This window comes from Panthera tigris, chromosome D2 (assembly GCF_018350195.1).
Source record: "Panthera tigris isolate Pti1 chromosome D2, P.tigris_Pti1_mat1.1, whole genome shotgun sequence".
In the NCBI taxonomy this organism is placed as follows: domain Eukaryota; kingdom Metazoa; phylum Chordata; class Mammalia; order Carnivora; family Felidae; genus Panthera; species Panthera tigris.
The window spans coordinates 53,656,583-53,675,894 of NC_056670.1; the positions used below are offsets into that span (position 1 = coordinate 53,656,583).

General features: G+C 40.2%; 1 protein-coding gene across 5 annotated transcripts in view; it reads left to right on the forward strand.

The window, feature by feature from the left end:
• Positions 1–1,682: 1,682 nt before the first annotated feature.
• Positions 1,683–19,312, forward strand: part of TBC1D12 (TBC1 domain family member 12) — a 98,232-nt gene continuing 80,602 nt past the window's right edge. For 2 of the 5 annotated variants that reach the window (XR_006209017.1, XM_042960214.1), the window contains exon 1: positions 1,683–2,694. Coding sequence is in view for 1 of the 5 variants with exons in the window: in XM_042960214.1 (XP_042816148.1) it covers positions 1,769–2,694 (926 nt within the window). In the remaining 4 variants the exon portion in view is untranslated. The remainder of the gene's footprint in view (positions 2,695–19,312) is intronic. The other 3 variants (XM_042960217.1, XM_042960216.1, XM_042960215.1) reach the window with 3 other exon arrangements.

The window sequence follows — 19,312 nt, forward strand, 5'->3', positions numbered from 1 at the left end:
TTATTTTGAGAGAGAGAGAGTGCATAGGGAAGGGGCAGAGAGAGAGGGAGAGAGAGAATACCAAGCAAGCTCCATGCTGTCAGTGCAGAGCCTGAGTCGGGGCTTGATCCCAGTAACTGTGAGGTCATGACCTGAGCCAAAATCAAGAATCTGAGGCTTAACCAACTGAGCCACCAAGGTGCCCCCTTTTACCCTCTTTTAAATTGGGTTGTCTCATTGAATTGTAGGAGTTCTTTATATATTCTGGACACTAGATTTTTATCAGATATATGATTTACAAATATTTTCTCTTTCTGTATTAATTTTTCTGTGTCCTAGAAGTAAGTTCTTCTGAAAGATCTTGACAATAAATACATTACTAACTATGCCTTTGCCACTTAGTCCTTCCTTAAGGCCTTCAAATATACTCATTATAAAAGACACCTGATGTTTCTTAAACTGGTTGCTGGGTACAAGGGTGTCCATTTTATTTACGTATTTTACTACTACTCATATATAGGTTATACTCTCTCTCATATAAAGAAAAATATAAAGGCTTGACAATGCTGCTTCCTGTCATTACTACCCCATTCTCCTATTTCTGTCCTCTCTGTTCATTGACATACTTCTAGAATGAGTTGTCAATATTTTCCCCTTCATTTTATCTACAGCTAGTTCCTCTTTAATCCTTTGCAAAACAACTGTGTTGCCCATCTTGAAATAATGACACCTTTGAGTCTCTGCCCCACCTCCATCTTTATTCTTTCTTCCCAGGCCATGTCACTAATGACTCACCTTGTTGCAATATGCAGATGACTCTTCAACCCGTGTCTCCAAACCCAAGCCCTTAACCCAAGTTTTAGAATTCTATCCTGGATATTCCCGGCCTTTTACTTTACCAGATATATTTCCCCTATTAATCAAGTTTTTTCCCCCCAATCCAAATCCCCATGTTTTCAAACCACATTAGTTTCAGTCTCAAGAGTTTTGTAGTAATTGCTGGTTCCTCCCTCTTCAATCCCTCCTTATAGCTGATCAGTTATCATGTCTTGTGACTTCTAAACGCCATCATTTCCACTCACTGGCTATCACTCCATTTTAATCCATTATCACAGGGTGCTGGAATTATTTCAATAGCCACTCTGTGCCCGACTCCATTTCCTCTCTCCTTGAGTGATACTGGAAGTCTTTAAGAAAAGCCATATGATGTAACATGGTGCTAGATAAGAAAGGTAACTTAATATTATGGAAGATGAAGTGGAGAAGGGAGGGTGAAGCGCTGAAGCCCTAAATTATAGCAACGGCGATAGAGAAGATGCATGAAAAAGCGTAAAGTCGACTGAACAAGTGGAGCTGGGAGGGCTTACAACTAATATCCTGTACTCTACTCCCATAAATTAAGTACGTCAAGTGAATTTTTGTTAAGCGAGTCAAACCCGTGCCTCTGTAAGAATTGTCACGCTCAGAGAGAGCCAACCAGCCTCCACCATCCAGATGGCGGATCCCAGATTGGCCGCCAGAGTGTCAGGGAGTGGGCCTCTCTAGCTACTGTCTCTATGGTTCGCAGAATATCCAGTTCGGGGGTTTGACCGGGCCGGCGTTAGTGCGTGCGCGAGCTCTGGCGCGTGCCCGCTCTCCCGCAACTGCCAGAAGCCCGGGGTGGGAGGGCTGGGTCTGGGAACGTTGCGGCGGCGGCCGCCGCGGCCCCAGCCCCCAGGGCTATTCCCGGGCCGAGTTTGCGCCGGGGACTCTTCCGTCGTCTCCTCAGGCGGCGCTCACCCGGCCCTAGATGGTGGGTCCGGAGGATGCAGGAGCCTGTTCGGGAAGAAACCCCAAGTTGCTCCCGCTGCCGGCGCCGGAGCCCGTGGGCCAGGACAGGAAGATGATCCGGGCCACGGGCGGCTTCGGCGGAGGCGTCGGCGCTGTGGAGCTGCCGGTGGAGGAGGAAGAGGAGAAGGAGACGCCGCCTCAGCAGCTCCTTCGGCGCTACTTCGCGGCGGCCGGGGGACAGCTGGAGCCGGGGCTGTGCTACTGTCCACTTCCCGCTGGCCAACCCCGCGCGCCGCCGCCCCCGGCAGCCCCGCGCTCGGACGCCTGCCCGCGGGACTCAGGCTCCAAGCACCGAGGCGCGGAGGCGGCGGATGCCCGTGCGCCGCGGCACAGAGGCATGACCAACGGGGATTCGGGCTTTCTGCCGGGCCAGGACTGTCGCGACCTGGAGGAGCCTCGAGAGCTGGCCCGCGCGGGCGGCAGGGACCCGCGCCACCGCCGCCTCCCCCCGGAGGGGCCTGGCGACGAGGGCGCGGACGGTGAGGGCAGTCCGTCCGACTGGGCCGCGCCACTCGAGCATCCGCTGCGGAGCTGCTGCCTGGCGGCGGCGGACGCCGACAAGTCCCAGAGTGCGAGCAGCGGCTCGGGGGGCAGCCCGGCCAGCGACAGCAGCAGTAGCGAGGACTTGGAGCGGCCGGGAGCCGGCGCTGGGGGTCCACAGGAGGGCTCGTTGGCCGCCGCCCCCGCCGAGAGGACTAGCTCGGGCGCGGAGCCGCGCCCCGGCGTCTCGGACGTTCACGTGAACTCTCGGAACACGTTCGAGGTGAGCCGCGACCACCTGCCCCCAGCCGGGCCGCCGGTGCCCGCGCCCGCCGCGGAGCAGGGCGCCGCGGGGACCTCGGCCCGGGCTCGACGGAGCGGCGGTTTCGCCGACTTCTTCGCCAGGTACAGCGCAGGCTGCGCCGGGGCTCGGGGAGGGTTAGGGGTCGCGACGGGGACCGGGGCCAGGGCGGAGGTCGAGGCCAGGAACTGGCCGAGAGCGGCTTGGGGGCCGTCTCCGCGCGGGCTCTTGCTGGAGTCAGGACTTAGCTTTGATTTGTCACCCGCAAAGAGGAACTGGGTCTGCATTGTGTTGTGTGTAGGAGAAGTTGCCAACTTTGTGGGGAGCGAATCTCTCTCCCTGTGGGCTGGAGGCTATACCTGTTGTTGACACCTGGTTTCCGTGTATTCAGGCCTTGCCAGCGTGCTAAAGCCATGGCTGCAGTTTTGCTTCCTCCGGATAAGCAGACAACCTGCTCTGTTCTCGGTGTATTTTTACTGTACTACGAGGAGTAGGGTTGGGGAGTGGGGGTGAGCGCGGCGGTCTGTGTGTGCGGGTGTGGTTGTGAAAGAGAAAGGGAAGTCATTCTGCAGAGATGTCTAGTTGCGTGGAGTCTAGCTTGGGAATTCCTGAAATTAGAAGTGGTTATGTTTCATAGTGTTTAACTATTTGTTTTAACGGCCTTTATTAAAATGAAGCCAGTTTGGAATTTACAATTTGATTCCAGCCCTTAAAAAGCCAAATGGCTATGGCGCTTTATCTAGAAAATCTCTCTTCTCTACTGCCAGATAGGCCTACGCTTTTTTTCAGCAACCTTTTAGTTTTTGATGCTATTGTATTTGTGTTTTGACCTGCTATTCTTGAAATTGAGATATGGTGCTGGACATTGCAGATTTCAGAATAGGGCTTTGATAGGGATGAATAGTAAGAAATTACTCATCCTATTGCTCATTAACGAAATAGCAATTTTCCTGGAGTCAGATCTTGATATGCTTTTTTCCCCCCTTAATCTCTAGGCAAATAGGAAAGCATTCCCAACTTATAAACTCTTCCAGAGTTCTCCTGTGTTTTTGTTTCCTTTTCAGGGATCTTGATAGAAGTGAAAGAAACAAATTATACAGCTCAAGTTTTAGAGGATTATACAATTAGTGTGCATATTTGTAGACACAGGCACAATCTTCTCATTGTAATATTTTTTTCTACTGTATTATCCCTTATTTTTCCTGCTTATATAAATTCACAAATAATTTATAAAGTTTTTAAATCAAGATTGGGAAATCGTAATCTTGTGTTACTCATTGGGTAAAATATATAGTAGTGAGATCTATGTTTGTGGGTATAGTTGCAAAAACATACTTAAAGCTTATAGTGGCAGTATTCTAAAAGCTCTCAAGGTGAACTAAGTTTATACATTTGTGAACTTGTGTGGCCTTTGGGTGGTTTAGTGGTCATGTTTTGATGTCAGGTGTCAGGCAATTTTAGACTTGGAAGGGGCTTTGGAGATCACTAATTGAACCAGTATACCCAGAGTGCCTGCTTTGTGCCACCACTGGGAATAGAGATAATTTGGACACTGGTCCCTTACGTGGTGGTGGAGGGCAGGCTACTAGGGATTAAGTTTGAAGACAAATATGTATATATACATCGCAATTTATGAATAATAGGGCAAATTTATTATAATACACTTTTTCATATTAACAGTAGGCAGGAATTTTGATATAATTAAAATTTTTCTTTAATCGATTCATAGGACTTCACTAATAGTACTTCAGTTAATAAAGCTATTTGACATTCACGTAGCCATATTACTCATGTGCATCAGAGCACTGAATTTGAGTCAAAACAGGTACCATGAAGTTAATTTCTTTAAGCCCCAGTCTGTCTGTGTTTCTTTCTTTCTTTCTTTCTTTCTTTCTTTCTTTCTCTCTCTCTCTCTCTCTCTCTCTCTCTCTCTCTCTCTCTCTCTCTCTCTTTCTATTTATCTATTTTGAGAGTGAGCTGAGGAGGGGCAGAGAGAGAAGGAGAGAGAATCCCAGGCAGGCTTTGTGCCATCACTGCAGAGCCAGACGAGGAGCTCCAACTCAAAAACGGTAAGATCTTAACCCCAGCCGAAGTCAAGAGTCGGATGCTTAAAGGACTGAGCCACTCAGGTGCCCCTAAGTCTCGGTTTTCTTAATTGAAATCTGAATGTCAAGATTCTAGATGTCATTACTTCTTTGTATAACATTCTTGGAAAAGGGCACAGTCACATTTAACCAAAACCTTAACTGAATTCTGAACACCCCAAAGGCAGAGACTATGATACTTTCTGAATCTACAATATCTAGTAGTGGTATGAAGAACTTTGCTCAAGTTGTGTTGAACTGGAAACTTTTATGGACTCTTTGTCTATTATTCTCTAGGTAATTTTGAAGAGATCTTCTATTCCTGGGCACGAACGATCAGAAATTTACCTTGCCCTGACAACCTAAGAGGTTTTTTTTCCCCCCTTCGTGTGTATAATTGTCATTCTTAACTCGGAAGCTCTAGATAAGGGCTCCCTTTGGAGATATCTTGTTCTTGGATGTACTCTTGTTCTTGGGGGCAACCCCTACTGCAACTTCATTTTTTTGAGGAAGCGCACTATCTACATAAGGTGGTTTCGTTAGCTCATGGCAGAGATGGAATTAGAAGCCAAGATTCCTGATTTTCAGACCAGGTTTACATTTGATCATAATTTGTATTCACCTGTGGCTTTTTTTTTTTCCCCTCTCTCACCTGATTGTCCTCCATCTTTTCCTTCTTTCCACTTCCTCTCTTTTCTTGGCAGAAATCTGTCATAAATACTTTTAAGGAATAGTTTCACGTTTGCTTTAAGCAAAGAGGGGAGTATTTTACAGCAGGATATCTATTACTACAGAGTTATCTTAAAGTTTTCTAAATTGACAGAAGCTTCATTGAGTAGAGTAGAAATTATGTAGGAGCTAAAGGAATTTGGTCCAGGGTGAGACTGCTCTATCCTCATCTCCTGCTTTTTCTCTCCTCCCTTCCATTCCAGGTGAGGTGAGTTGTATTTCAGTCCCTGTTGGGCACTTGCCTCAGCTTCACATGGGCATCTCTCTGTGAGTTGTGACTTGACTATGGGAGCCCCACAAGTAATATTCCCTCAGATCCTTGGCCTTTTCCTGTCGGTAAATGTTTTAAAATGTTAGGTGACTACCACTATCTCTACTATCACCAACTTAGCAGTGAGAAGGAGATGAAAACTTCAAAAAATCTCATTTCCAGGTTAGCCTTCATTCTTCAAGGATCTCTTCATTACTCTTTTAAAAATAAATTTAAATTGTTTTATGGGTCCTTCAGGCAAATTCATGTCTTTTTTTTTTTTTCAAGCTAGAATGGTTTATTTTTCAGGTAGATACAACCCTTTATAGATGTATTTTTTAAGCCATTTAATTCTCTTGCGTTTTCTTCAGATTGGCACAGTTACGGTTATTTAGAAACACACAGGTATCTGTGTCTCCAGGTAGTGCTGAGATATATATATATATATATATATATATATATATATATATATATTTTTTTTTTTTTTTTTTTTTTTTTTTTTTCCCCCCCACAAAGTCTTCATGTGAATTGTGAGAATTTGGTGGCCTTAAAGGGCATAGCTAATATTGAGAAGTATTGAAGACTCTTTCCTTCTTTTTAAAAAGAAAGTTGACTTTATAGATTATGAAACCTACAGATCCATGTAGCTTTTTCTAGAATTATTGACTTCTGAAACTTACTAAATGTTGTGGCAAAAACTTTTCACAAAACCCTTTTTATTACACTTAGGCTGCACTTGACCTTAGCCAAAAGGCCGAGAAGCGATCGCACTTAGGCTGAATAGTGAATACGAAAGGCTTTTTTAGTGATTTCTTTTTGTATCTATACAAACTCCATTCTCCACGATATGAAAATTATTCAGAATATATATTTTTGTTACATATGATATTGAGAATTTTAAATTCCTATAATTATAATTTTTCTTAACGTTCTCAGAAACAACAAGATGTACCACATTCATTTTTCACCTAGAATTTACACTCTTTGGCAAAATCATAATTCACCTAATTAACATAATTCACAAGCCATCATAGATTTCTGTCAGGTAGGACTCTCTTATTTGTTGCACAGTGTATATTCCTCCCAGCCGACTAAAATAAAAACTACAGTGGGGCGCCTGGGTGGCTCAGTTGGTTAAGCGTCCGACTTCGGCTCAGGTCATGATCTCGCGGTCCCGTGAGTTTGAGCCCCGCGTCGGGCTCTGTGCTGACTGCTCACAGCCTGGAGCCTGTTTCAGATTCTGTGTCTCCCTCTCTCTCTGCCCTTTCCCACTCATGCTCTGTCTCTCTGTCTTAAAAATAAATAAAACATCAAACTATTTGGGGCAGTATTTACAAGATTTAATAACCAGTACCTACCTATGTGCCTCTAGAAAAATATGAAATCATATTTTAATTCTACATAATTTCATATTTGTCCAAAATTATTTTTTTGTGTATTTTCTCTTCTAATTCTGTAAATATTCCTGTGACCTTTTAAGGAATTTGTTTTTATTTTACAATTTTATTTTACAATTATTTGCCCACAGTGAATTAATAAAAGAATCAGAACTAGACCAAAGATCTGATTCCTAAGATTTGAAGCTAATGTACCAATTTCTGTGAATCATGAGAAGTTTATGAACACAAACATAGCTTTTGGTGTAGTGAAAATACTATTTGTTTGAGAGATAAGAAACTTGGTTTTTGTCCTGGGTAGCTTTTGCCATTAAATAATTGTGTGACCTTGGGCAAAATAATTCTAGATTTTTTTCCTTATAATTTCTTTGGAGTAGGAGAGAGAATAGGATAATGAAGTAAATTCTAGTTAATCAACATATTGGAATTTGAGACCTTAACTTCCTGACCATGAGTTATGTCTCAAAGGTTGCCAGTGTTCTACTTGGGCAAACTAATAGCTTAATGAATAATTCCTAACTTTTGCTATACTTCAAAATTACCTGAAAACACATTTAAAAAAATTGGATTCTCCAGAATCCACAACCCCTACCTTGTCAGATTCAGAGGACTTGCTTTCTGGCAGATGGCATATACAAACTACAGGATAGTGTAGTGATAAAAAATGCTGGTTCTGGAATTAGATCGCCTTGGTTTGAATTAGCTTACCTAGCTGTATAATTCTGAACAAGTTACTTGACCCCTCTGGACCTTTGCCAAGTCATCCATAAAGTAAAGATAATGGTGATACCTACCTCATGAGATTGTCCATGAGATAATGTTCTAAGTGCCTTGTACTTGTTGTGTGGTATAGAGGGAAGGTTCAGATGTTGTTACTTAAACTTCATCAAGACAGCCACAGTCCCTTCCCCAGCTTCATCATTGAAATCCATTGGTTGAAAGAAAGAAAGAAAGAAAGAAAGAAAGAAAGAAAGAAAGAAAGAAAGAGATGAATGGATTTTTTTGTGTACTACCTGAAGAAACATTACACAATTTGTGTAGTAGATTTTTAAACATAATTTGTATTTGGTATTGGATGGGTGTTAAAATGGACTATAATGTAATAATCTAAAATTTTCAGAAGTCTTGAAGCTTTGACTAAAAAGCAAATCTGAGAAGGAACTGAAAGGAAGAAATGTTGAGAAAGATTAAAATATTTGTATCTTTTATTGTTTTAAGGAACTTATAGACAGGCAAAGCCAGTTTTTAAGTTAAATTCATGAAATGTTTAGCTTGGCTCACTCATACATTTCATGCTTAGTATGTTGTGGTGGGAAAGCTTTGGGAAGAGTGGAAACATTTGGAGATTTTTGAGGTGACACATCTGTTACTCATCTCTATGTGTACTGAGAAGGGAAAGTCAGTCCTTTTTGAGGCTGCATATTTCTTCCTGGGAACTCCTTTTAGCTATGCTCAGTTGTCCCCAGGTAGTTTTGAGTGATAGTTGCTTGGACCCTACTACAGTAATTCTTAAACTTTCGTGTATTTTAAAATTACCTGGAGGGAGGAGGTTGTTAAGAATTCAGATTCCTTAAGTCCCCCCCGCCAATCCTTTGATTCACTAGATCTTTTGTGGGGCCCAGCAGGAATCCAAATATTTAACTAGGACTCCCCAGAAGGATTCTGATGCAGGTGGTTCCCAGACATAATTACAGAAATAATTGTTGATAGGCAGGCAGGTCTCCTCAGATAATAATTGAAAGAAGGTGCAACATGCATTTATAGCTCACATTACCTTATTGTTTTAAACTTGGATCATAGGTAGGTCCTCTGTAATTGGCGAGTGTAAGTATGGATACAGTAGAGAAGTATTCTGCTGACCTTCACTAGATTGAGAAGTCATCTCTGCCTGATTAAATCTTAGCTTCCTTTTTTTATTCCCCCCTTTAGTGGGAAAGGTCCTTTACTTTTATTTTATACTGTGTGGAAAGCCTTGCTTGCCTGTTCTGTGAAAAGCTTTAACTTTCAAAACCTTACTCAGATCTTTTCAACATGGAGTCATAACTTTATCTCTCTTTATTTATAGCTCATCAAAAAAAAAACAGGTGTTAATTTTCCTCCTTCTGCTGCTAGTTGTAACTCTTTTCCATGCCTTTAAGAAAAACTACTGCAGATTGCACATGGCTTATTTCCCTCTAGAATTTGCTGTTTCAGCCTTTCTTGGACTTCTTATTTCTGTGGCCAAAAGAAGAAAGAGATGGAAACCCATGTGACTGTCTGGGTTTTCAGCAGGCTCTTTCCTGCAATTAAGAGAAGTTTACCTTAGGAAACCAAACTACAGGTTGTGCTCCTAGTTAGAGCTTGTTTGAGAGTGAGCTTGATAATGTGTTTAATTTACCTTTGAATTTGGCTTTTCGATTTCTTTTTAATTTGAATTTTATTTTGGGATACATTTCTTGGCTAAAAAATATTTCCATCTGCCTGTTTCTAACCCCACAGAGATTAAAACATCTTAAGTTTGGAACTGAACATGATAGTTTTGAAATCAAATTATGTGCTATTTTCTCATATTTTCCAAAATACTGTAATGTATACCTACCCATCATACATGGGGCATTATTTACAATTTCCAAATCTGGTTTTCATCAAGAATGTTTGTAGTTATCGTCTAGTCAAGGAGGGGAAACACTTTTGTTCCCTCAAGAGAAAGGTATTCACAAACTGTAAGTTTAATTGTTTTTTGTAAGAAAAACAGAAAATGCTCATTTTTTGGCTTAAAAAATAGAAATTTATTTTCTGCGAGTTCTGTAGGTTAGAAGTCCAACATCAGCCTCAGTGGACTAAAATCATGATGTCAGCAGGGCCCCATTCTTCTCTAGAGGCTTGAGGGGGGAGGGTCCATTTCCTTCAGAAAATGTTCATATTATTTGCTTTTGAAAAACAGGACGGGTTATAAAATAAAACTGAGGATAAATACTTTGTTTCCATACTATTCCAGTTAAGGTGGTAAGAAAAAAGATAAAGAAGATTGGAAGTTGTGAAGGTGTAAGTTAGAGACAGAAGAAACTGTTAAGAGAATGAGTTTGAAGATGTATGTACAGAGAAAAATTGTTAAGGAACATACATGTCGTCGGTTGCAAGTTAGCTCTGCACTTTGGCCTCTAGGCTTAAGAGTATTACTACAGATTATGCTTATATTTATTTTTCTACTCTGCTTACCTCAATGCCTTTGTAGAAGTTTCTGGCAACTTCTTAAAGATATCTGCTATACCTCCCTCTTAACTTCCCTAGTGTTCCATCCTCTCATGGCCTCATAATAGGTCATATTGTGCAGCAGAAATATCTTTTAATGACAGCTGATATATATAAAGTTTTAATTAAGGCTCTAAAAGTTTAGGTATTAATATGATAGATTCAGATATTAGTACAATTTGGGGCACCTGGGTGACTCAGTCAGTTGAGTGTCCGACTCTTGGTTTAGGCTCAGGTCATGATCCCAGAGTTGTGGGATCGAGCCCCACATCAGACTCTGCATGGAGCCTGGAGCCTGCTTGAGATTCTCCCTTTCTCTCTCTCTCTTTTTCTATCCCTCTGCCACTCTCCCCCACTCGCACGCTCTTTTTCTCTCTGTAAAAAGTTAAAAAAAAAAAAGAGAGAGAGAGGTGCCTGGGTGGCTCAGTAGGTTACGACTCTGACTTCAGCTCAGGTCATGATCTCACGGTTTCGTGACTTTGAGCCCCTCATTGGGCTGTGTGCTGATAGCATGGAGCATGCTTGGGATTCTTTCTCTCTCCCTCTCTCACTGCCCCTCTCCTGATCATGCTGTCTCTCTCTCAAAAATAAGTAAATAAAAAAACTTAGAAGAGACACTTACTTTGGTCACTAGAAGGTTACTATATTGCTGGAAGATAGGTTCTATGATGGGTACCATCAGTTCAAGAAGTACTTCTAGGTTGACCTGAGCAAAAGGTCAACAAAACAAACCAACAGTAACCACCACCTTAGAGCTAAGTGTGTTTGTCTCTTTATTCTTAGAGAGTTTAAGGCACCTGATGGATGTTGTTTAGCCTCTGCTTGATTTCTTTTACTAACAAGGTCAGTTTCCTCAAGGCAGCCTATTGAGGGTGGTATTAATTGTTAGAAGGTTCTTTATGTGGAATCACAGTGTATCTCTTTGTAATGTTTCTGGTCCTGATTTGCCCTTTAGAGCCACAAAGAATAAGTCAGGTTTTTTTGTTTTTGTTTTGTTGTTTTGTTTTGTTTTGTTTTACATAATCACCCTTCAGAAATTTAAAGATTATTTCTGAACCTCTTTTTTGTTTTTGGACCCTCTGGCCTAAGCATACATAGTTCTTACGAGTTAGTTTGCAGTTTTCTTACCATTTATTTATTCAACAAATGGTTTTCAGCCCTATTATGTATATGAGGCACTAAGGAAATTAAGCAATATTAAACTTAAGATGGGGGAGTCACATAAATCAGTACTTACACAGTACTTGATTAGTGTTATAAAAGAAGGTACAGGATGAATCAGCAGCACTGAAGGAGTGATTAACTTTGGGGTAGGAAGTTAGGAAGCTTAGGGGTAGGTAGATGAAACAAGAATGCTTGGGAATGACCGAGATTGGAATGAGGCCAACTGAAGACTGTACAGGCACACAACATGATGTGTGGAATTTACACATGAAATAGCACAGCACTTTTGGGACTGCAGATACTCAGTGTGACCGCCTTTAGTGCAGGTAAGGTAGAGTGTCAAAAACTGAGGCAAAAAGGTTGAAGCTACATTATGAGGAAGTTTATGACAGAAGTTAACAATTTGAACTTATTCCATGAAGGGTAGCAGTGCACAGGACCTTTGATGGACTTTTAAAATAAGGACAGCATGCTCAGAATTGCATTTTATTTTATTAAAAATTTTTTAACTTGATTTATTTTTGAGAGACAGTGCAAGTGGGACAGGGTTGGGGGCAGAGAGAGAGGGAAAGAGAAAGAATCCTGAGCAAGCTCCCCATTGTCAGCGCAGAGCCCGAGGGTGGGGCTTGAACTCACAAACCATGAGATCATGACCTGAGCTGAAACCAAGAGTCGGACATTTAACTGACTGAGCCACCCAGGCACCTCCATTTTATTTTATTTTTTAAATGTTTATTTTTGAGTGAGTGAGAGAGAGGGCGAGAGAGCACACTTGAGCCTGAACTGGGGTGGGGCAGAGAGAGAGAGAAGGACTGATGGTCCGAATGGGCTCTCTTGCTGACAGCAGAGAGCCTGATGTGGGGCTTGAACTCACAGACTGTGAGATCATGACCTGACCCACAATCAAGAGTCAGAAGCTTAACTGACTGAGCCACCCAGGGGCCCCTCTCAATTGCATTTTAGAACACTGACTCTTGCAGCAGAGTGGCAGATGATTTGGGACTTGTGAAACCAGGGCTTGGATATACACTTGTGGTAGTTGATGTAAATAACAGTCAATCCTTGTCAGAAGGAATCACTAACAAATTGAATGACATATCTTACACACCAGTAGCCTTTTTGTGAAGCTTTAAGGGGGGAAAACTTTGAATCTGATTTTTGTTTTGAGGGAAGTGGGATGACATGAAAATGGAGAGTCATGTGAAAAATTATGTCTATCATGTTTTATAAGGAATTTGATGAGGGGGAAAAGACCCCATAATAGCTCTTAGGCTTGTGGTTTTGCTGTCATGGATCAGAAAGGAAACAACTTCAGGGAAAACCCTGAGAGTGTAAAGTTGTAAAATGAAGACTACATCCAGTGTGCACACATGTTCTGTACATTGCTTCATAAAAGTGGATGCTGGCAGTATGCCTTTTGGCCATTTTTGAGGATTGAATGAGGTAGACGAAGTAGCGAGACTTCGTAATTACTTGTATGTGTATGTATCTCTTCTAGTAAGATACGGATTCCCTGGAGAAAGGGAACATGTCTTTCTTGCTCTTTTTTTTTTTTTTTTTTTTGTCTCTGCATGGAAACATGGAGCCTTGTATGTATAGGAACACAAGGATTTATTGGATTAAATACTGTTTAAAATGTATAAGAATGTAATACAGTTAAATGTCTGGAACCTTTGAAGTGGTCACTCTGGGAGGCTCCCCACTTGTTACTTTAATAGGTATCATTTCTCAAAGTATTTTGGTGCCTGTCTTCGGGGAGATGTTTCTGTAGGAGAGAAACCAGTTGGGCAATGTAGGATGGGACTGAAGAACTGAATGTTGGAGGGGAGTCAAAGCTAAAATACATTAGGAAGCCAACCAAGCAAATTCAGTTGTACATTAACTGTACTGGAAGAAGTACTCTAACTAATATCCTAGTATAATAGATTTATCCCCAAGCAGATAGTTAGACATAATATGTGAATAGTTGAGGTTTGTACAAACAGGCATAAATGATTTCACTTTCATATTCTTTTCAAGGATTAAGTAAAGTCAGAGAGACTTGGGGTCTACCAACCCTTAAATTTGGTTATCTTGGGTAGATCTGGCTATATCAGTTTAATTTTGGTGGAGCCTAAAACTCTTGTTACTTACCACTGGGTTTGCAAAACAGTCCATATTTTAAAGGACTAACTTTTATATAGATTATGAAAAAATCTATAGTACACCGTCTATAACTGACAGTGTTACAATGTAAAAGAAATGTGAAACTCTGATAAATGTTGCCTTTATGATGTTGCAAGTTTTGAAATATCCTTTATATTTTTTCCACTTGTGAGGTAAATCATTTTCTTTAGCTTTCCTTTTTTTTTTTTTTTTTAACATTTATTTATTATTGAGAGACAGAGACATAGAGTGTGAGCAGGGGAGGGGTGGAGAGAGGGAAGACACAGAATCTGAAGCAGGCTCCAGGCTCTGAGCTGTCAGCACAGAGCCCAACACGGGGCTCGAACTCACAAACCGCGAGATCATGACCTGAGCCGAAGTCGGTTGCCCAGCCAACTGAGCCACCCAGTCGCCCCTTCTTTAGCTTTTCTGCCTAGCAAAACAAATTATTCTCAATTTCAGTAGAACTAGATGTATCACTCTTTTATATTTTTGATCTTTTATTGATAGCAAACACATTCATTTTTTATCATTTTATTCATTATTCATTCTTTATTCATTCTTTATTCATTCTTAAGAAACCATACTAAATAATATTTGTTTACTGTCACACATTTGTTTATTATTAGCCTGCATTTTAGATTTGCTAAAACTTAAAACCAGCTCATGTAGAGTAAATAGCTTTCAATATAAACAGTTTTGTATTTTCTTTAAAAAGCTTTAAACAGTGAAATTTAGTTTTCTGTTTAATATTTTTAATTCCAGACACAGCCAGAAAAAAAATAAAAGTGAATCTCCTTGAAATAGTTCTTACTTTACAAAGTTGTGTGGTTTAGATACAGCTTTTGGTTTGGCATACTTATTAATACTGAAAGATGTGGGTTTAGTCTGTTAATTAAACTGGTGACCATGTTTTAAGAACTGATAACTGGAAGTTTAGTTTTAGAAACCTGTTAAAATTTTATTATAGTGAAATACATATAAAATTTACCATCGGTAACATTTGATGTGTTCATGCTGTTGTGCGGGCATCACAACTGTTTAGTTCCAAAACATTTCATTACTCAGAAAGGAAATTCCATGTCCATTAGCAGTCACTCCACTCCCTTCTCCCCCCAAGTCCCTGGCAACCACTAATCTATGTCCTTAGTGGGTTTGTGTATTATGAATATTTTGTATAAATGAAATCATATATGGCCTTTTGTGTCTTCTTTCACTTAGCATAATGTTTTCAGGACCCATCCATATTGTAGTGTATATCAGTACATAGTTTTGATGGCTGAATAGTATTCCACTATGTGGATATATCACATTTTGTTTATCCACTTATCCATTGACAGACATTTGGGTTGTTTTCACCTTTTGGTTTTTATGAATAGTGTGAACATTTGTGCGCAAGTTTTTTGTTTTTGTTTGTTTTTAATACCTCTCAAGTTATTTTGGGTGTTATATCTAGGAGTGGAATTGTTGGGTCATATTCTAAATGTTTAACGTATTGAGGAACAGCCAGTTGTTTTCACCAGCAGCTGCACCATTTTACATTCCCACCAGCTGTGTACAAGGATTCCACTTAATCACCTCCTCTCCCAACGCCTATCATTTTCCTTTTTTTTTTTCTTTTTCTAGTTATAGCCATCCTAGTGAGTATGGAATAGTATCTTATGGTGGTTTTGCGTTTCCCCAGTGGCTAATGATGTTGAGCATATTTTCATGTGCTTGTTGAACATTTGTGTATCTTCTTTGGAGAAATGTTTATCAAATCTTTTGTCCATTAAAAACATTTCTTTAATGGTTATTTATTTTTGAGAGGGAGGGGGAGGGGCAGAGAGAGAGGGAGACACAGAGTCTGAAGCAGGCTCCAGGGTCTGAGCTGTCAGTACAGAGCCCGACGTGGGGTCCGAACCCGTGAACCCGTGAGATCGTGATCTGAGCCAAAGTCTGACACTTAACTGAATGAACCACCCAGGTGCCCCACTTTTGCCCATTTTAATTGGGCTGTTTGTAGTTTTGTTGTTGAGCTATATGAGTTCTTTATATACTCTGGATACTAGCCCTTTATTACATGTTGGTAATTTGGAAATGTGTCCTCCTATGGCTTGTCTTTACACTTTCTTGATAGTATCATTTGATGTACAAAAGTAGAAACTTTTTAGATTGGCTATATTGCACTTCTAAGTATGTGTAACCAACTTAGTTTGTACTTAGGGGAAATAAAATATGTATATAAGCTATCTAGAGCATAGAGACCGGAAAGTACAGAATGTATGAAAAAGTATAGAGTTTGGCTCATATGTTAGGGTTATTTTCTGCAGTTTTAAGGAACAGAAGCCCACCTAAACTACCTTAAATGAAGGAAGGTTTATTACAGGCATGTAATAGGCATCTTGTGGATATTTTGGAAATTAGAAATAAAATATATCTGGACTATATAGAGTGCCTGAAACAGTGGTTTCTCGGCTTTTCAAGGGATGGTTTTTCTCATCTCTTTTCTGTCTCCTGGTTGTTCGATGCATGGTTTCCACCTGCAAAAACCCTATAAAGCTATCTCAGCTCTCTCTACCTGATTATCAGTTCATGCATCTTCCAGCCTTCGACTGACTCAATCTCTAAGTCTTCTATTTAAAAATCCTGGGAAGGGGGCGCCTGGGTGGCTCAGTCAGTTAAGCTTCTGACTCTTGGTTTTGGCTCATGTCACTATCTCATGGTTTGTGGAATTGAGCCCCCCATTGGGCTCTGTGTTGGCAGCGTGGAGCCTGCTTGGGATACTCTGTCTTCCTGTCTCTCTGCCCCTCCACCACTCATGCTGTCTCTCTCTCTCTCCAAATAAATAAATACATTTAAAAAAAAAAAATCCTGGGAATCTGATTGTCTCAGCCTATGAATGAATTTGTTCCTATTTTATCAGAGTGCAGTCTAATCAGCACTGAAGGGCAAGGCCATATGATACAAATGCAGTCACATTGGGCTACTGCTTCAGCAGGGATTGGTGCAAATGCACAAAGAAGTGGGAGCAGGTCGCAGGTATGCTGCAGCTACATATGTTTTTCTTACTTGTGGAAATAATAGTGGGAACTAATGATGGAAAGATTATATGGGTACAAGTGGTGAATAGATTTTAATATTAGGATGAAGAATTAAAATTTTTCCATAGACATTAGGGACTGTTGAGGATTTGGGGGCAAGGAAATAAAATGATCTGTTCTTTCCTATTCATACTTTGGAGTTTATCCTAGCCAGAATGAGTTGTCATTCTCCTCTCTAATTTCTGTTTGCCTGAATCCTCCCTTGTTCATTCAACAAGCATATTTGGACACCAACTCTATTCCAGGAAAGAAAGGAGCTAGAATAAGGCCTTTCTGGTAAAGTCAGTGATGATCATATTGTGGACATAAATTGAAAGGCTATGATGTGATACTAGCAGGGAGCATGAGATGGGGGAGACAAGGTTTACTTCTCTTCACCGAGTCTGGCTTATAAGTCTATCTTCAGATTCATTCCAGTGCTTTACGTGACTTAGGAGAGAGGGTGACCACAAAGACGTAACATGACGGAGTGTTTTGGGGTGATGGAACTGTTCTGTACCTCAATTGTGGTGGTAGTTGCACAAATCTGTATGTGTGGTGAAACTTACAGAACTGTACATCAAAAGAAAAACAGCCAATTTTCATTTTGTGTTAGTCTAAAAAATAAAGTATGTACTGACTATTTTAAATATCTTATATGCAGGGCATTGTCAATGTTGCATAATCCTGTTCTCAGAACATTTATAGGTTAAAACACTCAGATCAGTATATAAGATAGATAGTGAAAAGTATCAAAAGGGAATGATGCAAGAAGAAATGGCTCATAGGGGAGAAAGGTTTATGGAAATAATAATGGCTCGTTAGACTGCACTCCTCCATTAGACTAATGCTATAGACTGAATGTTTGTCCTCTACTCCCCCATCATATTTTGAAACCTAATCCCCAGTGTGATAGCATTTGGAGTTGGGGACTTTGGGAGGTGCTTAAGTCTTGAGAGTGGAGCCCCAATGATTAATGTCCTTATGAAAGAGCTCCCAGAGAGCTTTCTCACCCCTTTCACCCTGTGAGGACAGAGGCAAAAGACAGTAGTAGTCTATGAACTGGAGGGAGACCTTCACCAGACGCTGAATCTGCCAGTGCCTTGATCTTTGACTTTCCAGCTGCAGAAATGTAGGAAATAAGCTTCTGTTGTTTGTAAGCCACCAACTTTGTAGTATTTTGTTATAGTACCCCAAGTGAACTAAGATAACTACAAATAGTTCTCTGTAGCCACTCAGATTTGCAGACTTTCATGTGTGTAAACACAGCACTTGGGATACAGTGATGAACACAGAGCTCACAGTCTAATACAGTGATAACATCAGAAAGATTGTATTCTAATGAGGTATTCTAATTTTCAAGTATTTTTTGGCTCTTTTACTTCCTTTACCTTTCCATATCAATTTTAGAATTGTCTGTATCTTACAGATAATCCTTACTAATTAACTTGGGGAAGAATTGACATTTTTGCCAAATTGAATTTTCCATTTGTTGAATACAGCAGCTCTCTCCATTTATTTTGGTCTTTTTTGATTTACCCCATCAGTGTTTTATAGTTCTCAGCATACACATCCTGCTCATGTTTTGTTAGATTTATATGTAAATACTTAATATTGGAGATATTATAGATGATATACTTCTTAAAATATTAGTTTCCAATTATTCATTGCTAATGTATAAAAATATGATTGATGTTTGCCTTACATTCTATAACCAAGCTAAATGTATTTATTCTAGGAGCTTTTTTTATGGATTCCATGGGATTGTTTAGGTACACAATAATGTTTTGTACAAATAGGGAAGCTTTTTTTTTTCTCCTTTCTAATCTATAAGACTTCTTTTTTTCTTATGTTACTGCACTGGCTAGGACTTTCAGTATAATTTTGAATGAGAGTGATGACAGCAGGCGTCTTTATATTATTCTAATATACAAAACATTTGATCTTTCACAGTTAAGTATGATGTTAGCTGTCGGGTTTATGTGTGTGTATTTAAAGGTACCCTTAACCAGGCTAAGGAACTTCCATTCTATTTCTGATTTTCTGTGTATTTTTGTTTTTAATCAAGATTGGACTTAGGATATTGTCAAATGTATCATTTGATATGATCATAAGGTGTTTCTTCTTTAGATGGCTAATATGGTAGATTACACTGATTGACTTTACAGTATTGAGTCTTTCTTGGGATAAACTCTTCTTTTGCTCTTATTTCTGAATATTGTCACTTTTTTTTTTTTTTTTTTTTTTACTTAACACTTTATTGAGGTATCATTGACATGCTATATAACCGATCCATTTAAAGTGTACAATTCAGGGGCGCCTGGGTGGCTCAGTCAGTTAAGCGTCCGACTCTTGGTTTCAGCTCAGGTCATGATCTCACAGTTTGTGGGTTTGAGCCCCACATCAGGCTCTGCACTGGACAGCTGCAGACTCTGCTTGGGATTCTCTGTCTCCCTCTCTCTCTACCCCTCCCCTGCTATCTCTCTATCTCTCTCAAAAATAAACATTAAAAAAATTGTACAATTCAGTGGTTTTTAGTATATTCACAGAATTGTGCAACCATCATCACAATTAGTTTTGAACATTTTTATCACCCCAAAAAGAAACCCTGTATCCATTATTGAAGGTTAAGTATATATATTTTACCTTTATTATAAATT